Source organism: Apus apus, chromosome 3 (genome assembly GCF_020740795.1).
Source record: "Apus apus isolate bApuApu2 chromosome 3, bApuApu2.pri.cur, whole genome shotgun sequence".
Taxonomy (NCBI): domain Eukaryota; kingdom Metazoa; phylum Chordata; class Aves; order Apodiformes; family Apodidae; genus Apus; species Apus apus.
The window spans coordinates 113,612,378-113,634,766 of NC_067284.1; the positions used below are offsets into that span (position 1 = coordinate 113,612,378).

The 22,389-nt window shown below is 45.5% G+C and overlaps 1 protein-coding gene across 5 annotated transcripts; it reads right to left on the minus strand.

The window, feature by feature from the left end:
* Window positions 1-416: 416 nt before the first annotated feature.
* Window positions 417-18,827, minus strand: LOC127383295 (uncharacterized). 5 transcript variants are annotated; one of them, XM_051615959.1, is made up of 23 exons: window positions 18,372-18,826; window positions 18,217-18,275; window positions 17,989-18,081; window positions 16,183-16,310; window positions 13,629-13,775; window positions 12,401-12,472; window positions 11,275-11,442; window positions 11,087-11,183; window positions 10,029-10,246; window positions 8,747-8,900; window positions 7,195-7,403; window positions 5,861-5,978; window positions 4,783-4,988; window positions 4,069-4,186; window positions 3,821-3,987; window positions 3,610-3,710; window positions 3,395-3,516; window positions 3,226-3,276; window positions 2,947-3,130; window positions 2,741-2,864; window positions 1,635-1,731; window positions 1,322-1,414; window positions 417-823 (listed from the first exon to the last, which is right to left on the minus strand). In XM_051615959.1, exons 1-22 carry the CDS (start codon window positions 18,743-18,745, stop codon window positions 1,341-1,343), a joined length of 3,081 nt encoding a protein of 1,026 aa, XP_051471919.1. In that variant the 5' UTR covers window positions 18,746-18,826; the 3' UTR covers window positions 417-823; window positions 1,322-1,340. The 5 variants fall into 5 exon arrangements, with proteins under 5 accessions (XP_051471919.1, XP_051471917.1, XP_051471920.1 ...); XM_051615957.1 differs by having other exon boundaries at window positions 1,322-1,423; window positions 18,372-18,825; XM_051615958.1 differs by lacking the exon at window positions 417-823 and adding an exon at window positions 938-1,035 and having other exon boundaries at window positions 1,322-1,423; window positions 18,372-18,824.
* Between the last annotated feature and the right edge of the window lie 3,562 nt (window positions 18,828-22,389).

The window sequence follows — 22,389 nt, forward strand, 5'->3', positions numbered from 1 at the left end:
GCTGCAGCCACGCCTGCACTTACACCGTAGGCACATCTCAGAGTGGACACAGGTGGTCCTGTGGTTTGTCCTTGGTCTCTAGGAAATAATAATAATAATAATAAGGCTTTCTGTGGCCACAGAAAACAAGATTCCAGGTAAGTTGTCCTTTCTAGTCACATTCGAGCATCTGTCCTCTCCCATGGTGTCGAGTTAGCCTTTTCCATACAGGGGGCAGGTGAGAGGAAAGTGAGGAACTAACAGGTTTCAGAGATGCAATGTTATAGACAAAAAAATCTACATGAAAGGGGGAAAAAAAGGATGCCTTTGTGGTGCATGTGGAAGAGGCCCCAAGTAGCAGATTGCTTGGCTCTTTGAAGCCGAGGTTGGTACACCAGCTGGTGGTTGTTGCACGGTAGCAAGGAGATGTTCTGCACTGACATTACTTTGTATTTTTATTTGACTTTTCAGGTTTACACTTTACATTCACATGGGAGGATTAGCAGCCACTTTATGAAGTATTACAAGAAGCAGCCATAATCAGGGCTGGAATAGTTTTAGTGATCTGTAAGTCCATGTTTCAACAGCTGGAAGAGACAAGAAGTGTTACTTTGCAGTCTTGGGTTGTTTTCTGTTTTCTTTTTTAGCCACTTCAGAGAGAGGTTACAGGTGACTAGATTTACTAGTCCTGTGAGCAGGATTAGCACTCTCTGGTGGTGTGGTGCTGTCCTGAGGCCTGTCTGGTCTTTTCAGGCGAGATAGTTGTGGTGGTCACTGAAAGAGGTAGCTCCTGTGTCTAGCTGCACTATTTAGAAAGCAGCCAGCACAGCAGAGCCTTTAGGTGCTGTTGGAGACACACAAACAGTGAAGTGAGGAGGGAGGCTGGAGATCTGGTTCTCCAATAGCAGATGAAGTTACAGGGTAAGCTGTAGCAGTTTGGAGGACGTGAGCCCTTCAGAACAATTTGGCATGCGGCAGTGACTTGTGCCGTGCTGTTTTGTTTTCTAAAATTTTGGAGCCGTTTGCTTTCAGACGGGGGGCAGTCCAGTTGAAAACCTGTTGAAATAGTATCTGGTTTCAAAACTGCCTGCTACAGCCCAACTCCAGCATGCCCTGCTCTGCTGCTGGCATCTTCTGCAGAGCCGTGCCACCTGTGTTTGGCTTGGCATGTACCTCTCCTTCCTCCCTCTCTTACAAGCTCATGCTTAGACTGAGGGACTTCAAACCCCTTCTGTTCCCTAGTTCTTGTCCCAGAACTTACAGTTCTAAGGTCTGGTCTAAGGCCTGTGCCACAGGGCATGGTGACCTCTCTAGGTGAGTACCCAGGGCCTGGTGTGCTTACCAGATCCAGTTTACATGCGTCATCTTCCATCTGGATCAGCAATCCAGATTGGTCCAGCACGGACGTAGCCCTGGAGACTGGCTGAAGAGTGACCTGGAAAAGCTGAGAATGACATGCAGGGTGTGTGTGCAGTTTGTAAAGAATACATGCACACTGCTCAGGGGGTGCTAAGGTGTTAAAGTGTGCAATAAAGGTGATCTTACACAGTCCGGGTTAGAGCCATTTCAGATGCCAAAACCAAAGGTCCTAAATCTCTTAAAAAAAAACACATCAGGAGTACTTTGCAATGGTTCTTGTTCTCCTGAACACCTACCCTTCCTCTCCCTGCTTGAGCTGCACTGTCCTCTGCAGGGGCTGCCAGGTGGTATGTTGGTAGGAGAGCATGCTGCCACCAAACAGTGCACATAGACCTGAGAAGAAAAAGTGCCACTTGGTCCAGATCAAATCTTGCTTTGCAGAGCAGCATTTTGTCTTCTGTCTGCCTTTTGCAGGCTGCAGCTGATTAGACTTAGGCTTGTCTGAACACTTGCCTGTGGCACCTTCTAGCAGAACCTGCCTTGAATATCAAATTTGGTGTCAAAGGAGCCCTCAGGCAGTTTGGTAACTGAGAGGCTGGGACAGGAGAAGTTAAAACGTCACGAGCTGCAGTGAGATTATCTATCAAAGCTGGACAGAAACTGCATCTAGTGCTAGATGCAGCTGCACACTTAGGAAGCAGCACAAGCCAGAATCGCATCATGTTTGTGTCTAACAAGTTCATGGGTTGAACTGCTTAGGAAAGGCCATGTCAAAAAATTAAGTGGTTACTTAAGCTGCCCAGGCAGGGGTATTGCTAAGGCTTCTATCAGTAAACATGCCAGAGTCCACTCAGCTGGGTGCACTAGGAGCAGAGCACCCTCAGGTGACTGTCCTGAGTTTTCTTCACTCTTCTTAGACCTGTTGGAGGAGGACAGAACCTCAAAAGTGTAAGACCAAACTCACAGATTTCTGTTTCTCTGCCCATTGGGCTGGTATCTGAGGAGATTGTTGACTGGCTGGGACAGATGTGAGACAACAGAGCTGAACTTCATGTGGATATGACAGCATATAAAAGTTGTCTTTTCTGTTCTAGACATTTGAGCTTAAGTGCTGCAAATCTAATCTAATACAAAGTCAGAAACACCAGATAAAAATCATATTTACCTACCAAACTCTTTTGTTTACTCCAACCAGTCCAATCTGAAGTCACTAAAACTGTGTCACAGAGTAGATTTGAGAAGAGAACTACATTAAAGCCGTGCACCAGTCAGGCTACTTGGCTTGAGCTCTGGCCAGGTCTTAAGTCTGTGAAGTGTCTAACTCAGCTATTTTAAAAATGATCTTAAGAAGTTCAGAGGATACGGTCCCTGAGCAGGAGGGGAGCCTTTCACTTCATCTTACCTGTTCCAGTGGCTGTGCCAGGCTCCTCACTGCCAACCTTTTAAAATGAGAAGGGTGTCTCACCCTGGGGCTAACAGCTACTGGAGAGAATTCTGCAACATACTCGCTGCCATTAATCTCACACCTATTTGAGAGAGGAGATCAACAGAACTAGAAGAAATGAAGGCTCTGCTGATGAGCACATTGGTAATTCAGTGACTACTTGCCCATCCACAGTGATGTTCCATCTTGGAGTGCTGTTGAAGTCTAGAGACCTGGTTACCCAGCAGTTTTCCAGGTATAACTCAGTGCTGGGGCTTTCATCTTTCAGCTCCACCTCGAGAAACACAGGCTCCACAGGTCTCTTGAGTATTGCCATGTTGGGCTTGTAGAATTCCATGAAAGTTTCATCTCAAGAAAATGTCAGGGGGTTTTGTTGTTGTTTAATTTTACTTAAAATAGAACTTGCTTGGAAATTTTCTGGTCTCTTTTAGGAGGAGACTTACCTTTGGACACTCTTGAAACTGCAGTCAGGGTTTGTCTTGCCCTTCTGTTTACTTCAGGAAGGGAAATGTTAGGGAGTTTCTTTAGTAGGAGGCAGGGCATGTCTTAACAATTGAATTTAAAACTGAAAGAGTCAGAGAAGTTTAAAAGTGGAGGAGGAGAATTGCCTACCTGCAAGGTTGGATCTTGGTACCATGGTGCCAGAGCCAAAGGGAGGTGAGGTGGATGGATCACTAGCAAAGGCACCAAGGACCAGGGTCTCTTTGGCTCGATAGTAGCACAAGACTGTTAGTCTGTTAAGAGGAGAAAGGGTAGTTTTCGTGTTCACTTCCACTTTCTAGCAGTTGTACCAAAGTGAGCAATGTCAAAGAGCAAGTAACGTCTACCTGTAGTCTGGATCTCTTGTGATTGTTGGTGTGCTCTGTCCTGGAAGAGTCTCTTTCTCATAAGAAATTTCGTTTTCGTAAAGAATGTGATCACCTTCCAACTGTGCAATATGGGAAGCTCATTAAAAACTCAGTCTTCCTCAGGAGCTGGGGCAGGGGAAAAAGAAAATACAGGGGGAGAGACTTCCAGCAGATGTATCTAAGGGCTTACCCTTACTGAAGTGCCACAGGTGGTGACATGGAACTTGAAGAAGGCGTGTTCTTCATTATAGTCTCTAGGCTTGCAAGAGCTATCCCTTAGTTTGGTTTTACTCATATCAATGGCAGGAACTGTCTTCATTTGGGCAGATACCATTATGGTACCATCTGGGTGGCATACTGAGAAAATCAGAGAGTTGGTGATAAACTCAAGGAAAGAATCATAGATCTTTGTATTGATTGATCAGTTGTATAACTTACTTATAAATGATGAAGGATTAAAACTGCAGCTAACGGAGAACATCTGTAAGGTCTCCATAGTTCTCACTTTCCTTAGGGCAACATCAAACCTTGCTTTAATTTTCTGAAAGGACACTTCCTGTGAAGGAGGTGATGGAAGAGGTCTCCTGTTAAGGCACGTGATCCATATGTGCAAAGTTCTGCTCTTTAGCTTGTGCCTCTTGAATACTAAAGTCACAAGAGTTAACTCAGTGTGAAAACCTGAGCCTGATGCAACATGGGGGAAGAAGTTTTCTTTTGTGAATTAATTGATCGCTGTGACAGAGATAAATTTTGGCTGATTATTGTAGAATAGTTTGGATGTGTCTTACAGCATCAATTTCCCCCTGCCATGTCTTAACATTTCTACAAAACGTTCTTTTAAAAGAGCTTCTTTCATAAAAGCTGTATTGAAATATTGTTTCTGGCCCAGTGCAGATGGGACATTTTGCCTCATCTTACTAAAAATACTGAGGACTTTGTTTGTGAAGACCTGGTGCTTATCTTTTAGAGACAACTGAGCCCTGCGGGTTGCATAGTAGATGGCATTACCACAAGGGTCCATGTCTGATGCCTCTTGTCCTCCTTGCACTGCCTTAGATTCCTGGATGTTTTAAAACTACAGCACTACAAACTGTGGCTGTGTGAGCAAAGAGTCCTATGTCCTTCAAAGGACTGCTGTAAGGTTCCATGTACCTCATAGATAATTCCCACAGCAAACAGAGGTATTTGCAAGATCAGGTGTGTAGAGTTGGTAGCTGCAAGATACCCATTGGTAAGGGCAATGTGCCGGTTCAGGAGCTTGTTACCAAGATAGAGATTCCAATACTGGTGCAAGCCAAAAGTAGGGATGGCTAGATACAGGTTTTCCTCATCACAGTAACCAGCTGCTTCTGGTAGTTCTGCAGGAAGAATGTGGGATGAAGAGTTAGCAATGAAGGAACAATGTTTGACCCAGGCAGGGATTTCTGTCATGGATAGTTTGGCACTGGCTCTGCAGCAGCTCTGCTATGTGCATGCTGGCATCCTCTGCAGGGCTTTGGCTGTGCTGCGGATGGAGCACTTCACCACCAGTGGGACTGGGAATCCTCATGCTTTAGCAGTGGCCTGCCAGCTTGCTTCCAGGACTACTCCCTGTTTTAGTAAGGCAAGCTGAGCTATGCAGGTAAATACATGATTTTGGTCAGTCTGCTTTGGGTTAAGCCCAGAGCTATTTCAAAGCGAAAACAAGACAGTCAGGAGATTGTCACCTTTGTGGCATCCAAAATCTAAGAAGTTTGAGAAAATACCAATCAAACTTTATGACTGTTTCAATAACCTGCTAACCACAGCTCTTAGTGGCTGATTGTCTCCTCACAGAAATGCTGTCTTTGGACTTCACAGCAATGTGCTTGAGTCAGTTGAGTTCCGCCCTGGACGCAGAGGCAGAATTGCATTTGAGGACAAACTGAAACTCGTAGCAATGTCTGAAAGTTTTGCCAGTAGATGTATGTTCAAGTTATGAGGCATCTTGTTCTCTGAGTTGGCAAGCCAGCCCCTTCTACACACTAATTTTTATTGCTCCCAGTGTCTCGAGGGCAGACTGTCTTGCCAGTATGCAGAAGAGCTGCCATCAGAAAAGCAGCAGGTTGGCTGTGTTGCCAAGAATGAGCTATTGAAGGGTGGGGTTTTCCCAAAAGCTCTCATCCTCAGTCTAGTGCTGTTCTCACTGGAGTCGATGAAAACCTGATCTGTGCTCGTGATGCAAACCAGGTAATGTCAGGGGAAACCTTACCAATATCAGCAACCACACACTCCACCTGTGCCAGATGATAATAGGGTGTCATCTCCGGGCCCACACTCATCGTGTAGTTAATGAGGAGGGTGTATATTGTTTCATTTCTATTCACATACTGAAAGAAAGAGAAGAGTAAGGCTGCAGTAGCAATGGCTTCCAAAACAGACAGGCATGTATATCCTGAGCAGCAGTAAATAATTATTCCAACACCCTCCTCTCCCCTGCAAATAGCTCAGCCTCCAAAAACATCACTTCAGTTGGCCTGAAACTTATTCAGAGATCTGGACTGGATTCAGCAGCTCTTTCAGCCAAACACAAATGTGGAGAATGTAGTGCCTGTTCAGAAAATGGAGGCGGCAATGAACACAGTGGTGTTTCCTCTGTAGCCCTCTGGTGAAAGAGCTCATAGGGGGACATCCAGGTCCCACTCCTTATTCTTCTTTCCTCCAAGTGTGGGCTGAGCCCAGGAGAGTAAGTAGTCGGTAAAACAGGAGGTGTGAGGAGATGCTCTGAGAGATCCCTCTTAAGATCCTCATTTACTTCACTAAAAGTGCTCCCAAAGCAAAACCTGCTGTTCAACCTGAAAGAAATACTTCTGGAAATTTTTGGCTCGCTTTGATCCTTAATGCAATTTAGTTGTGGTTTGACTGCAGCCTGGAACTATTTGTACAAGTCCTCATCCTGTGCGTTCACAGCGTTGTTCCTTGTGACAGAAAATAGCATCACAGGATGGAAAGGGTGGCAGAGGACTTGCAGTTATGCACCCTCCCTCTGAAACGAGAGGTTGAATTCCCTCTGTGAGTTTATACTTTTCACAAATATTTAGACTGCAAATGGTCTGAAGCTTAACAAAACCACGTTTCCAATCCCCCGTGCATGCTCGCAGGGTGCACGGCCTGCACCAGCGGTCAAATGGCTCTGCACCAACTCGGAAATTGCTCAGGAATGACTGGATGTTGGTAACTGGTGTTTGCATGGTTGCAGGAACCCATTTATTTTTCCAAGGCACTCCTGTTTCGAGGGACAGCGTTTGAGAGAGATTTGACAAACTTCTCCCTGCTGGGTGTGCGCATGGACACCATGCTGACAGACACCTAAGGAAGCCTTATTTCATGCCATCAAATCACACGTGCTGCTGCCTGTCTCCTAGAGACCTAGGGAGAGCAAGGTGGGGACACGCGACCTTCTAATCTTGATTCAGATGAGCTCAGAGTCCTTGACTCCTTTAAGACTGACTAATCAACAATTGTTAATAGAAGCCAGACTGCATTCTGCAAAGGGACTGCCCTACCTGCTCCACTCAGCTGCTGAAGTGACCTGCTGGATCTTACCTCCTTTAGAACATAGGGGTGATCAAAAGAGACTTCCAGGATAAATCCTTTCGTTCTGTTAGAAAAGGGAGTTTCGTAAATCTTCAACCTGTGGTGCTGGGCTTCCCTCAGGGTAAATGGCACATTTCCTATAGTGATTGCCACCAGAGAGACATCGGGGAGAAAGTGTCCAAAGGCAACATTAAATAGCCTTTCCTCTGGCAGAGTATCTGCAGGGAGAGAACATTGAATTACTGCTGATGTGGATCAAGTAACAAAGGCTGTTGGGGTGGCCTCCCATTCAAGTTCCAGGAAACTTAGCCAACAGGCAATTCTTTAATGGCTGATTAATGAGTGTTTGTGTTCTAGTTAGATCTCAAATACTCTGAGTACATGAGAATTGCTTCAAGCTGCAGGAGATTAACAACAAATACACACAACTTTATAGAAAGTGGGTCCACTGACTTTCTAGAGGTGCACTAAGATGTGTGGTGACTTTCCTATAAAGAGATCTGGAATCTAGTTCAGCCACAGAAAACATGGGAAAATGATCAAAGTGTATGCTAAGACATTCCCTTTTCATTCTATATCAGTTCTCCAGACAGCTCCAAAGATCTTTAGTGTCTTAATGCATTGGAACATATCACTAAACTGCACCACTGGTTGGCACAATCATTTCAGTATGCTCCCAAGATAACAACTGCAGGCAGTTTGAGGGAGAAAATGCCATCAATCAGTGCTGTCCTCAGACAGTTTTTCTCCTCAATATGATAATTTAACAACACAACATCCACTGCTCCCTGGAAAAAAATTTGGATGTTAATGTGAAAGAAATGTTTACGTTCTTATCAGCAATTTATAATTTTCTTTTCACCCCACAATGATGGGTGATAAATGGTGCCTTCATTAAGGCTAAAGGCTTAGATTTTTTTGGTAGTACCTTGAATCTTAACTTTGGCTAGCAAATTGGAAGTGGGAATTGAGAACATTCTGGTGAATATAGGTTTGTGGCAGAGCTCAGATCACAGAATCACAGAATTGTCATGGTTGGAAAGGACCTCAAAGATCACTGAGTCCAACCATCAACAGAAAAAAACCCAAAAAACAAACCAAAACAACCCCACAAAACCCCACAACCTCAGCCACTAGAGCATGTCCTGAAGTGCCACATCTACATGTTTCTTGAATATGTCCAGGGATTGTGACTCCACCACCTCCCTGGGCAGCCTGTTCCAGTGCCTGACCACTCTTTCAGGGAAGAAATTTTTCCTAATATCCAATCTAAACCTCCCCTGGTGCAACTTCAGGCCATCTCCTCTGGTCCTATCGTTCTTTACTTGGGAGAAGAAGCCAAGACCCACCTCCCTACAACCTCCTTTCAGGTAGTTGTAGAGGGCAATGAAATTTCCCCTCAGCCTCCTTTTCTTCAGCCTAAACATTCCCAGTTCCTTCAGCTGCTCCTTGTATGACTTTTTCTCTAGACCCTTCACCAGCCTGGTTGCTCTCCTATGGAATAATATGTAACACAGCAAAAGCAAGAGATTGGTAAAATTCAATGAGAGGAATGACTTACTGTTGATAACAGTTGGTATTTGTGGCATGAAAGGTGTGGTTATGGATCTGATGACAGTATACTTCGTGGTTTGCCAATCTGCATCTGTCCACGTGTGCTCCAAGAACAAGTCAATACTGTAAATTACTCCATAAACACCACCAGATATGGAGCTCTAGGGGGTAAAATTTGTCATTTAGTCTTAATTCTCAAAAGCTCAATAGTGGAATTTAACCTGAATATGGTTAATATTCTTACCCTAGAAAGAGAAAATGGTATTCCAGGACAGTTTGGGATGCAGTTTGCTAGGGGAGCTTGTCTGTGTGTTTTTTCTTGCTTGGCCCATTTGTGTCATTCATGTTTGGCTCAAGTACTGCAGAGATTCTCAATAAGGAAGTATTAGGTTTGGGAGGGTGTTTTTACAATGCCTGGACTACCAGTCATGTCTCTCATTCTGTCCCATTTCACTCTGAAAGTTTGTCAGTATTTCCAGGAGTGCTTCAGACCAAGTGTGTGGGATGTCACGATATACATAGAGATGTGAGTGTCCACTGATGCACACAGAAGTGAACTTCTGAAGGGGATAAGTCAAAATCACACCAGTGTCATCTTCACAAATGGAACTGGTAAAGAGCCCTGTGAGAATATTGCCAGCTGCTTTCTAAATGTCCCAGGTCAGGCTGGATGGAGTTTTGAGCAACCTGATCTAGTGAAAGATGTTCCTGCCCATTGCCAGGGGGTTGGACTAGATCTTTAAAGGCGCCTTCCAACCCACACCGTTCTATTCTGTTCTACTGAACATTTATTTTGATGCTGCTTCTGTACTTGTAGACTATAGATTGACAAGGAATATGCTGTGTCAAAGGAGGTGGCTGCACCCAAACTACATGCTGGGAACCTGTCCCATGCTAACTCATGCTGTCTGTTTGGAAATTGTTTAGGAAATTACTCCTTCATCCAGATGTCCTTGACCCAAACCAGAAGTTTACCAGGACTAGTTTCATAATGTAACAACATAGACAATTGAACTCCAGTGCCCAGGTGTCCTTCACTCTGAATTTATGAGTGTATCTTATAGATTGTTAACAAAAGACAGTCTCTTGCTTCTGTCATGTTTTGTAACCAGAGATATTTCATTTCTGAGTGTTTTCAAAACACAGAGAAGCGTCTAGATCTTCCAATATTTCTTGTATCACAGAATTTTAAGCAGCAGCCAATCGCTATTTGGACTGATCATGATTTAGAAACATCTTCCACGGAACAGGCCCCCAAGTTTATTAGTGTGTGACAGGCTCATACTAACCCTTAACTTGCCTCCTTCTGCTCCAATGGGGATAGTTATTCCGATGTGTGTCTCGTTGTGCTCCAGTAAGTAGTTCTTCTCCTCCGGTTTTGCTATGACTCGACCATCAACTCCCATTAAAATGTTTTTAGACATAAAGGTGGATTCTTGGACCACTAGTGTGGGGATAGCTCTTGGCACAGTCCATGTTAGTGTAGTGTCAGTGAAACTGATGCCATCTGTTAAGGTAGAGAGATAGTTCCAGAAGACTGGTTAATTACCAGTCAGTCTTCACTCGGGCTCCTCTTCACCAGGTTACCTTTGCACATTTCACTAATGAAAGACCTTGTAGGATATTAGCCAACTAACTGCTGTTTTGTGACAGAAACCCTGGCACTCCAAGTAGACTTGAATCACCAGTTTCAGGTGACAGTTTATCCTAAAGAACTGACAGTCATGCTTCTCAGCTACCTGCTCTCCTGTCCTGGTCCCAGGAGCTTTGCCTTACTGGCAAAAGAAATGGAGCACAGAGCCTCCTGTTTGGACCTTCTCCTTGAAATATTGGCTCCAAGATCATGACAACTTAAAACCTCCTGCATTAATCCATTACATTAACACTGCTCTGTGAGAGACAGAAGGTGCAGCCACCACTGTTCTGCAGAAAGCCAGGTTAGCTCTGTCTCTCCAGATAAAAGGTCTAGATGAGTCCCAAGGGTGCAAAGCTCCATCCTCTGCGTGGAGTTATGTGACAGTGGAGAGCCAAGACTGTGGGGTTAGTCCCCAGGAGGCTTCTTGGCCCTTCTGTAGCAGTTTTACTTCTCTCCTGCTCCCTGTACCTAACAGGGGGACTTGAGAAACCAGAGACAAGGCATGACGCTGCAGTGGAACACAAGTCCTGTAGCATCACAGCAGGGAACATGTTTGTCTGGGATTAAAGCCATGGAGTCTCAGCTCATGCTGCTCTGAGAACAGCTTGTAAACCTCTTCTCTTACAGAGTAAGTCACAGGGAAATGGGGAGACTGTGTTTTCTGCTAGGTCCTAGGCGGTTATTTCTGGAGAACAGGGAAGAAATCCTTACCAACAGGACAGGAGACAGTTGTGTCAATCAGCAGAAGCAGCCACCGCTGCCTGTACATGGAAGTGGAAGTCACCATGTTCATATTTACACCACTGACCTGTTGGGATGCAGGACAAAAGGAGGGCTGATGCTTGAGGGAGGCAATGGCAACAGCACAGTTTTGTGTCTGGTTGAGAGCAAGAACTCACCACGCTGAGGGCAGACTCGTTGCTGTGGTAGGGCGCGCGGAGGTACACCCGGGACAGGCTGTTATTGAAGCTGTAGCCCAGTTTTGTTGCATCACTTACTGTTATTCTCTTTCTCCCTGAGGGAGAAACAAACATCAGCTGCCACTGCTGGTATGCGATGTTCTGAGTCTGCAAGAGAGAGAGGAGCTGTGTCAGATGGAAGCCCACCAGAGCCTCTTAAAAAAACAATGATATTGTGGCACCTTTTTTCCTACTAGAAGCTAGAGTAACTGGAGTGGCACTGGACACTACTAATTCACCCCAGGCAAGAAAACCCCTTGATTTATATAAATATAAGGAATCCTATAACTCTTGAAGGTATTTTTACAGATAGTCTTATGGCAGCCCTGGAAGGAGCTTAGACTGGTGGCCTTGAACAAATCCCCTTGGACAAAATGCCTGTGCTGTTAATAAAATGATTGCCTTTGTGTCTCGGGATTGCTGGAGCAGCCCTGAGGCCAAATGACAATCTGCTTTTTGTAGCATGTGTCCATATTGTGTCAAATATAATGTCTGTACTGCTCTAGAACAGTGTCCTGAAATGATAACCATATGGGAGGAGAGTCAAAAGGAAAAATGGGCATAAGGAGCAAGTAAGACATGAGGAAAGTAGGACAAGCATGTCTATTTACCCCTAATACTTTCCAGCCTCAAATAATTTTCATCTTAGGGACTCCTGACCTATCTGTAGCTTCTTTGTATTTTCTATGTCTTATTGGATATGTCCTCGGTCATCTTTTCCAGTCTCCTCTCAAGATCAAGCAAGATTTTAGCAGCTCCAACATCTTCTGGCAAGGAGTTTGACAGATTCACTACCCATTGTGTGAAGAACCACCTACCTTTGTTTGTCTTGAACTCAGTTTCCACTAAAGTAACAAGCACATGGCTCTGTTCTCCCACCTAAAATATCTTTTTGCAGTCTAGAGCTCTATGAAAACTTGAGAGGTTTTTCAGTACTTGATGGTATCATTGCCATGTCCCTTTTTTTTTTTTTTTTGTCAGAGATGGAGCTATGCCCGTAGGATGACTCGTGGGACTAGTCAGTAGAGTTAGGCTAGGAACTGTTGGGAATGACTCCTCTTCATACCTCTGGCAGGGCAGACAGCCAGGCCACGGTGTAGTCATTTGAAACTGCAGGGACATCTGTCTTCACTGACACCTGGGGACACAGAGGAGAGTCTTTGGGAACAAACAAATCTTCACCATTATTACAGGCACTGGGAGCAGAGAGATGGCTTTCAGATTTCTTCTCTGGTGTCTGTCAGGGTTTAGCAAGTTACATTCACTGGGAGTTATTAGAGTGTTTCCAAAGGGGTTCTTGATGGTGGCAATTTCTGTGGCATTAAAATGAAAGTTAAAGCCGTGACATTTATGGTGGTGCATGTACAGCAGGGGGAATACTTTGTGTATAACCAGGTAAATCAAAAGTCCTGGTTTGTATCTGGTAAGCTGTAAACTAGATCCCACTCTAGAGACTTTCAGGGGCATCTAGGTCTCCAGTAGTTTTAGGGAAGCAAGCTGTTGGCTTTCACAGGGCCGTGTCCCTCTTCCCATGCAGGCTGAACACCTGAAACTGCAGGATCCTCACTACCTGAGGTAGATGCTCCGGTGTAAATCTTGCCAGCATGTGCTGCAGTGAGGTGGGTTCTGGATGCTGAGTTTGGAGTCAGTGTTTGCCCCAGACACCTGTACCATGGTTGAAGTGTGTTGCAACACCCAGACATGGCTGCACAGCCTCAAGTCCTAGCAGGAGAAATATGCTTTCTTCATCCTGCCTGTTGCAGGTGCATACAAAAACAGTGAAGTTTGTTTTGTTCAGGGTCTTAACTCTACAGTGGTGTGTAGGTGCTGGTAGCAGGCTGGACAACCAAACTATACCACCCAGCCAGAGGCAGGTTCTGTCTCATGATGACATCCTCTGAGTTGTGTGACACAGGAGGGGTGCAGCTCTGCAAACTTTAGGTTTTATTATTTCAGTTACAAGGATGACATTCTCACAGATGCTGCAGCACCTTGCAGCATAAAGGTACCTTCATGAGCTCAGCAGGAGTGCCCTGCCTGGCTGCAGGTTTTCTTGCAGTGGCTTGACCTACATCATCTGTACACTTAACTGAATTTCACTGCATGCAGAATACCCATGATATGTAAATGTGTTCCTAATAAGCATCTGCAGTTAGACCCTCTGCTGAATATCCACAGGCTGCTATTATGCCTGGTTCACAGTGTGAAATCAGCTTCTGATAGGAATTTGTGAAGGTTGTCATGCCCGGTAGGGAGTTTGGGTGTAGCTTTGCCTTCAGTGGGAAAGCTTTTACCTCCATGTAGTTTTCTTCACATACGATTTCTCTTGAAGCCCACGAAGGGTAGGAGCAGTACATAGGGTAGGTGTAGGTGACAGCTGCCCTCATGCTTGAAAACGAAGAGACCTTGATGTTCACAGTCAGTGAAAACAGCTCATCTGCCTGGGAAGAAAAACAGGCATTTGAGCAGAGAGTGTGGAAGATCCAGGGGGGGGCTGCATGGGACTGACTACCCCAGTGTCCTGCTTCTGACAGTGTTTTTTATAATGAGGAGGACAGGTTGAGAGCTGTAGTGATGGTTCCTCCAGCAGACCACCCTCTCTTAGATGGCTTTTGTGCAAGGGCTTTCTGAGCCAAAGATATTGCCTCAGTACTTGCAGCCTTTGCCTCTGATCACACCTCAGCACTGCTCTGGCCACAGTATTAAGGAGCAGCTTAGTCAGGGATAAATCTGACCTGCCTCACCATGGGGTTCACCTTCCTCCCATTCATGACTGTTATGTGCCTCCTCATGGAGAGAAAGTGCTGGAGCTTTTAGTTTGCTGTAGGTAGCTTAGATCTGTCTTAAAAGTGCTGTTCAGTGTCTGTCTTAACTAGCTTCACCAAGAGCTCCTCTTGGTCCTTCAGCATTCCGGGAGCCACACGTGAATCCATGAGCTGTGCTTCCATCTGACATGGATGTAGGTTTTTTCTACAGAAAAAGGCAAAACCTTTCCAGAGAAATTTCCAGTCTGGAAATCCTGGTCATGGCACAGCACACCATTCACCCCCCATTCTTGTTAGCATAACCTCTGCCTGTAAAGTTTTACCTTATTTTTTCTGTGGGGCTTCCAGGATCAACCAGACTAAACACGGACAAGCAACAAAGTTTCTGCTCTGATATGCTCTGTTTCTAGGCACACACACTGCATCTCAACTATCATTTAGAAATCAGAAATCCAGGCTAAACTTTTGCACAAATTTTAGGAAGGGGTGAATCACCTTCCGGAGATGCCAGTTTCTGTGCAGTGACTATTGTGGAAGCCTAAACAACTAGTTTAGACTAGACATTATCTTTTAGATGGCTAAAGTTACGTGATACAAATCTGGGTCTAATAGATGTGTGTGATCTACGTCCCTAGGCATGTGTTAACAGGCACATTACCACACAAATTAAGCCAGGAAATGGTCTGCCAGAATCACTCCGCAAATGTTGCTCTTTGAAGCAGATGCCTACTTCTTTCCAGAGAGGCTTTCAAGAAACTCGCTGGCAAATGAGCAGTTACAAGGATATGCTTGAGAACTGGCAGCTAGTCAGCAGCACTAGGCTAAGTGTCATTTCATGGAGAGAGGAAATCCCATGCCAGTTGCACTGCACAAACCTCATCCTGGAGAGCCATTGCCTGCCCATTCCTACACACCGTCAACACTGACTCCTTGAGGTCATTGTTGAGTTCTCAAAACATGCCACTGTCTTCTGGTTTGGTGGGTTTTTTGGTAGTGGGGGAAGAGGCCTGGGGGTGGCTCCAGTGAGAAGCTGAGAAGCTCCCCCTGCTCCAAACCCAGCCAAGGAGCCATTAGAGGGACAATAGATGCCCCTCTGTGATTAACATACAAAAGAACTGAGATAAGAGCTGAGCAGAGAAGGGCTTGGGAGAGAAGAGCTGAGCTGGAGAGGGAGAGCAATGCTGGTGGATGGTGAGGAAGAAGGGGCAGAAGGTGCCCAAGCAGAAGTTTCCCTGCAGCCCATGGCGAGATGGCAGCTGTGCCCCTGCATCCATGGAGGAACCTGGTGGAACATTCCCTGAAGGTGCCAGGAGGGGTGAACTTGGCCACTGGACTTGGATGTTGGGGCCAGAGGATTTGCTGCCAGTGGACTCTGATTATGCAGCTTTGGAAGCCCCCGGGCCAGGGGAGTTTGTTCCCAAAGCAGCCGTGACTCTGTGGGAAGCCCAGGCTGGAGCAGCTCCAGGCCTGGTGGGAAGGACTCATGGAGGAGAGGCTGGTGGAGGACTCTGCCATGGGAGGGACCCCGTGGGGAAGCAGGGCAGGACTGTAAGGAATCCTTCTTCCTGAGGAGGAAGGAGCAGCAGGAACCACCAGCCTGTGACCTGACTCTAAACCCCATCCCCATCCCCTGTGCCGCTGGGGGGGAAGGAGGGAGAGAAACCAGGAACAAAGGGGTTTGGGCAGGAAGAAGGGAGGGGTGGGGTAACATATGCAAGCCCCGCTCTGTGTGTGTCTGTGTCCTGGGTGTGTGTGATTGGTGTGAAATTAAATTATTATTTTTCCCCAAGTTGAGTCTGTTTTGCCTGGGACCTCAATCGGTGAAGATCCCTCCTTGTCCTTTGTCTCGACCCAGGAGCTTTGTCCTCCTCATCCCAGAGTGTGTGTGTGGGGAGTTGAGTGAGCAGCCGTGGGGCTGTTCCTTTGTTGTCCTGTTGGGCCCAAACCATGACATTAATGGCAAGCCAGGCAGGAGAGAGACAAGGAACCATGACACACTGGGATGCCATATGATATCCCAATCTTGTCCTCTTGGACAGGACGTGCTGTCTGAAGTGTTTTCCAGCCCGTCTCTGGGTCTTACCTCGTTGGCCACGTGGCAGCCAAGCACTGATGCTCGGAAGACAGGGTTGCCCCACACGTCTTCTGACAGGACGTAGCCACAGCGAGATGCAAGTTTCTCATCCAGCAGAACGGGGCCAGCGTAAGGATCTACAAAAAAAAATAGATTGATGTGTGGGTTGGAAAGCTCAGGACAAGTCACAGGGCAGAGTGGTGCTTCATGCAGGTCTCCTCTGGAAAGAGGTCCAGATGGGTTGGGTGTTCTCCAGCAACGTGTGCTGTTAAGGAGCTGGCAAAGCTGTGCTGGTATGGGTTAGAGTACATGAGACAGTCTGGCACGTCTCAAGCTCGCCCACATTAGGTTCATTTTAATGCCCATTTCTTTGTATCCAGAAGCTTGTGCCACAGCCACCATGAAGTACTATTATGGAGTTTCTCTGAGGCATCACATACATTTCTCCGACCCTGATTTTACTCCCTAGAAAAGAGTTAGGGGCTATTAAACCCAACAATTCCTAAAAATCCTGAAGCTGTGATAACCTGCTGCTTGCTTCAGTCAAAGGCTGCAGTCACGGACCTATTCTGGATGGGACTTTTACAAATTGGGCAGGTTTGCTGCTCACCTCTGCTTGGCCAGGTGCTGGGTGCTGTTAAACCTACAGGGGAGGCAAGTAACAGGCACAATGGGAGCTGGCTGCTCTCAGCTCTTAATGCTGGTAGAGTTAGTAACATCATATTCTGTTAATTATCTGCACTCTGATTAAGAGACTATTTCAGTCTTGGGTTAGACACAAGAATTTGTACAAATAGATAGGGTTTAACTAGCTGCTATTGTACTTTCTTGATTTGTCTGTCATCTTTATATTTCGAACAGTACTAATGACTGCTGTTTCAGTAGATGTTTTCTTGCAGCCAGGATAGACTAAGGAGATAAGCTAGAAGAATTTTGGAAGAAGAAGGAAGAGCTTTTATGAAGCCAGCTGATAGAGCTGGAAGAAACAAACAACCTTTTAATGCCTGAAGCCTGGCCTGTTTTTTCCAGCGATATCAGTTGCTCTCACAAATGCTATCACTTCTCCTCACACCCTTGCTGTGCTTGACTTTTTCAGTTCTGCTTCCAAATCAACAGAAAAAAACCCAAATCCAGAAAAAAGCGGACTGATCTCAACAGAAAGAAATCTGGTTTGGGGTGAAATCACATGCTTTGTTCAATCTGCTGCGAACCTTTTCTGGTTTTCATTTTGGTTAAGTAGGTTTTTGTTTTCCTCAGCAAAATGAAAGCCCTTCTTTCAATATGAAATAGGGTATTTAACTGCCACTGCAATGTTAAATAAAAAATAAATAATAATTGAAAAAACCCCCCCACACCTTTCATTGCTGCAGCACTCACTCGGCCCCTGTTGTGAGTGTGTTTTCTGGGTATTATTACCCAGCCTACATTGCTGATGCCATTTGTGCTGTCCAGGACATATCCAAGCTGCAGTGTCACCCTTCTGTCCTCACTAGATGTGTGTAATGGCTCAGCAGAGGAGAGAATGAAAGCCAAATGTCAGCCCTTTCTCCTCAGACCATCCTTTCTCCAGTCCCCAGCATATTAGTTGTAAGGGGCAAAGGGGACCGTGGCTGTAGGTAGAAGCTTTTCTCATCTGTGAAGATATTGGTCAACCCGTGGTGTGGGAGGCCAGGACTATTTACAAGGATTTTCTGCAAAGTTTTTGGGATCAGTTACCAATTCCTGTGTAGATGACAGCATCATCCAGATCACACTGTGATCACTTAGGTGATTCCTCAGCTTTCATGGTACCCAGGGCAGCCACTTGTGACTCACCATTGATTTCCAGCTGGAAGAACTTCCCCTGGAGCAAGAGTTTATTCAGTTTCATCCAAAAAATCCTGGAGCGGCAACTGCTCTCTACAAAACCTGGTGGGAGCACATATAGAGCAGATGAGCCAGTGAGACTGGAAGGCAGAGAAAAGGCACATCTTGTTACAAGCAAAATAACAAGAGTTCTTATCCTTGCCTCTCCCCACTATCCTTTTATCATGTTTCACCAACCTGGGGGAGCCACCTGTCTCCCTTGTCCCAGCCAGAACAGCAAGAAAAGCAGCCAGATCCTGCAGTATAAGGACACAAACAAATGATGGGATGAACAGAGAAAAAAAAGCTCAAGATGGAGAATGCAACCAAAGCAGCAACCAAAGTATGATTACCTGCATAGCCAGTAACCCACAGCCTCCATCTGTCCCCAGAGACCTGTGCATGGGCAGCCAAGTAAAGTACAACTGACCCAGCTGTGGAGAATGATCTTGGCCAGACCCAGGAGGAAAGGTAGAGCTGACCTTTCACAACAGAGAGGTTGTGCTGTCTTCTCCAGACCTTGTATCTCAATCTGCTGCTTTTGCAGAGGGAAGCCTGGGGTGAATCCTGCAGTGCTCTCCAACGTTATCTGAGGTTCTGGCAGCAAGAGGCAACCTCCCTCTGGCTGGGAGGGCACAGCACTGTTCTGCCTGGTATTGGCGAGGTCAGATACTGCTGCTGAGCCTAATTTTAGTGACTGCAGCAGAGGGTGCTCAGTACTCTCCATCAGCCCCTGGGAAGTAATCTCATTCCTTACAATCTAGTTGGGTAGCTTTGACTTCAGGTCTTCAGAGCACATGAAACATTTCGCTGGAGTTATTTTAATTGGGTCTACACAGGAAATACATTTTTGTTTCTGTGAAATGTCCCAGTGACCCAGCCATGCCAGAGATAACAGCAGTTCTTTGGCAGCTGCACATTTTGCTTTTGTGGATCCAGTTAGGTTGCCCTTTGATTTGTTTGATTATTGGAGACTGTTTTGGTGAAAACATCTTGTTTTTTAGAAGTGCTGTGATATCTCTGGATCAGTCAGACCATGTGCAGGTCTTTAAATTGCCTGGGAAGGGAAAGTGGTTGCACCTGGCGGGAGCTGTGGCTCTGGGATTTCAAGTGGCCCAGGAAGCAGAAAGGCTGAGAGGTTTGGTGAGCTGAAGGTACAGCTTGTTTGGCATGGATGGGCTATGGTGGGGTGAGATGTACAAGGCATTTAGGTTGATATTTTAGCCATTAAGACCCAGGGCTCAACCTCCTTTTGGTCCCTCTTTTTGGGTGTTACCCAATGGGTGTTGCCTTACTTTGGTTCACATCCACGGGCAGAGTTGTGCTGTAGAAATGGGATTGTTTTTACATATACTTCACGTTGCCTCGGGATAAACAAAAGCCAGTGGTCACAGCCACTCACAAGACACAGAGCAACCAGTGCCATTTCCTCCTCTGTCCCCTCTCTCAGAGGACCTCTGTGGTAACAGCAGAGCCCATACCACTGCCCTGCCAGACACACTCTACACAGCCAGGAGCTGGTGGCAACACTTGTGTGAGCACTCTGGAGTGAAGCCCTGGGGCTTTAGCAATCTCCTATTTAATGTTCTTTGGCCACAAGACCCTTTCTTATTCAGCGGGAGCTGAAGTCCAACTTTGGCAACAAACTTATGAGCCCAGGCAGGACTTGCTGCATGTTCCTGGCCTGTGTTAACTCTGTGTCCCCAGGCTCAGAGTGACTCTTCATTGAATCCAGCTGGGGCTGGAATTCGGCTGGAAATGGCGGTGCTCAGATACCACAGTGATGAGTGTGGTGTAACAAGGAGATTTTGAATTTTGAGTGAAAGCTTCAGTATATTTGGATAGCAAACGGTTCCAATTTTGATAAGCCACTTCCAAGAGCCATGTAGCATCTCTCCGAGATACTGAGAGTCAAGGTCTGAGGGAGCCATGTTTGAGACAGCGTGGTTGCAATTTATTAATGAAGAGCCAACCATCAGGACAGGTACACGACTGCAATTAGCTGCCTTCTTTGCACAAGCAGTGGGGAGATACATTTCCAGATCTTTTGACAACTCCGAGCATCACGATTACTCTGGTTCTGGCATCAAGCGCGGTTCTAAATGTGGCAGAAATGGCTTTGCATGTGACAGTAATTGTGGTCAGCGTGCAATAGCCAACTCTTGGCCTTAGTGTCAACCAAGCAAAGCAAACCAAGCCCAGGTCAAGTGCTTTTGGCTTCCAAGGATCACTTAAGTGCTGCGGAAACATTGTTAGCAGTGGGCGGCTGGAAGCATCGGCTGCTTGTGGTCTCTAAAGTCCCTCTGGTACTCATTATAAAGGTAAGGGGGATAAGCTTGTGCATTCCAGGTTATTGGATTTGTCTACTCGGTTTTCCTTGCTGTTTTGCCTTCACGGGAGCACCCATCTCAGTGTTCTTGTAGGGTAACAAACAGCTGCTGCATTTCAACATTGAGGTGATGGTGTTCTGTGGTGGATAAGATGATTCATGGCTTGGGTTCTTTCGAGCTGAAAGGTACCGTGTGAATGTCATGTTTTGGTTTCTCTTTTTTTTTTTTTTTCCTGCATGGGTTTGGAACTGGGTTTTGTATTATATAATGTGACTGAAAGTTTAAAACTGGCCACTGGGAGCAGCAGGCATACAGCGCCCCTCCCAGTGAGGCTTGCTTTGAGCTGTGGAAAAAGGCTCCAGCCCTTTGAGTTATGGTGTTTGTCTTTCTGTTGTTCTGTAGCACTGAAATCCCCGAGTTACCTGAATGCTACAGAGAAAGCCTTTTCCATTTTTCTGCCCCAAGTCTTCTACTTACAACCTTATTTTCCCAATGGGTTAAAACTCAAGGAAGGGTTTATTTATTTATTTTTTTTTCACTAGGGTCCATGTGATAATCTTAAGTAAGCTTTATAGTTTGATGCTTAGTCTGAGTGTGAGACAGAGTAAAATGGCAGCCATTATTGGATAAAAATAACTAATGAACAATGGGAAAGAAAAGGGGGCAAAGTCTGTTATTAATGTACCAAAAGCAGAACCTTTGCTTGTATAGGGTTGGGAGAAGCCAAGATAAAGAATCCCTGTTCTCCTCTTGAAGCTGCAGAGCTGGTAAATCTGAAATAGAGGTAGAAATATTGGTTTGTCAGTATTCCTAAATCTAGAAATATCTGCCCAAGAAGGTGACCTAAGATGTGACACTAGGCAATTTTCAAGAAGCAGATGCTAGAGGAGATATTTCTTAATGCTAAAAGCTATGCCTTGTAGTAAGCTGAGAATTAGGTATCCAGGTTGTGGGTCCAGCAGATGAGAAATGAGAACAGTGCCAACCTTTACCTCTGAGAAATATTTCCTCAGGGCGTGTGTCTGTGAGACAGAGAGTTGCAAGTGACTTCCAGCTGCAGGGTAACACTCCTGCTCTGGGTTTGGTCACCTTGGCATGGACGTGTGCCTGAGCTCTGCTCCCACCTGCACGTGCCAGGAGCTGGTAAGCGCAGTCAAAGGGCTTTAACATCCCCAGGGAAAAGAGGGTATGGGGGTAGCTGGGGTTTAACTTCATCCCATACCACAGGGTAACCCCACCTGACGCAACTGAAATGCTCTGTCAGTTTTTGTATCCACACGCCGTGTTTCGGAGGGCTGAGGCCTTACTCTTGTGTGCAGATGGTGCAAAGGAAAATACTCCCTGTAAGGAACAGCTATAGAATAATCAGCTCAAAGAGGTAGTTTCTTCCTACCCCCAGGAGCCAGTAGTTGGCTTATGCTCTTATTACCCTTATGTGAGGGTTTACATTCCTTGTTTGTTATTATAAAATTATTATTATTATTGTCTGTATAATGTGTGTTTAGAAAGTGTCCTTGTGTTTATGCCATTTTTATCTTTGAAACATGCCACACTCAAATTCATGTGAATTCCAAAAAGCAATACTTGCTATCGTTGCATGCCACTAAATCATTCAAGTGGTGGAAGAAGCACAAATAAGCAGACCTGTATGATGATGGGCTTCTAGTTTCTTTTTTTTTTTTAATGTCCTATTGGTGTTAATTTCTGAGTGCCTGTAATGTTTGTGTTCACTGCAACCCAACAATAGAACTTTGTTTTTGTTCTTTGTGTAAATTGAAAACATCTGTTCTCTTTATATGAAAAGTTGTTTTTTAAAAGAAGCTGGTCTGATCTAACTAAATACCAATGCTGTGTCCACAATGAGTTACTATTAATATTTGGGAAAGGCAACCATCCAAAGCAAGTGTAATGTCAAATCACTGGCGGGAGTGCATATTTATTGCTCGAAGTGACAGATAAAAATGCAGAGGTTACAAAAACAAAATTCTTGTGGATGACTAATGATGCATATATATGCCCCCAATGCCCCATCACCACATTT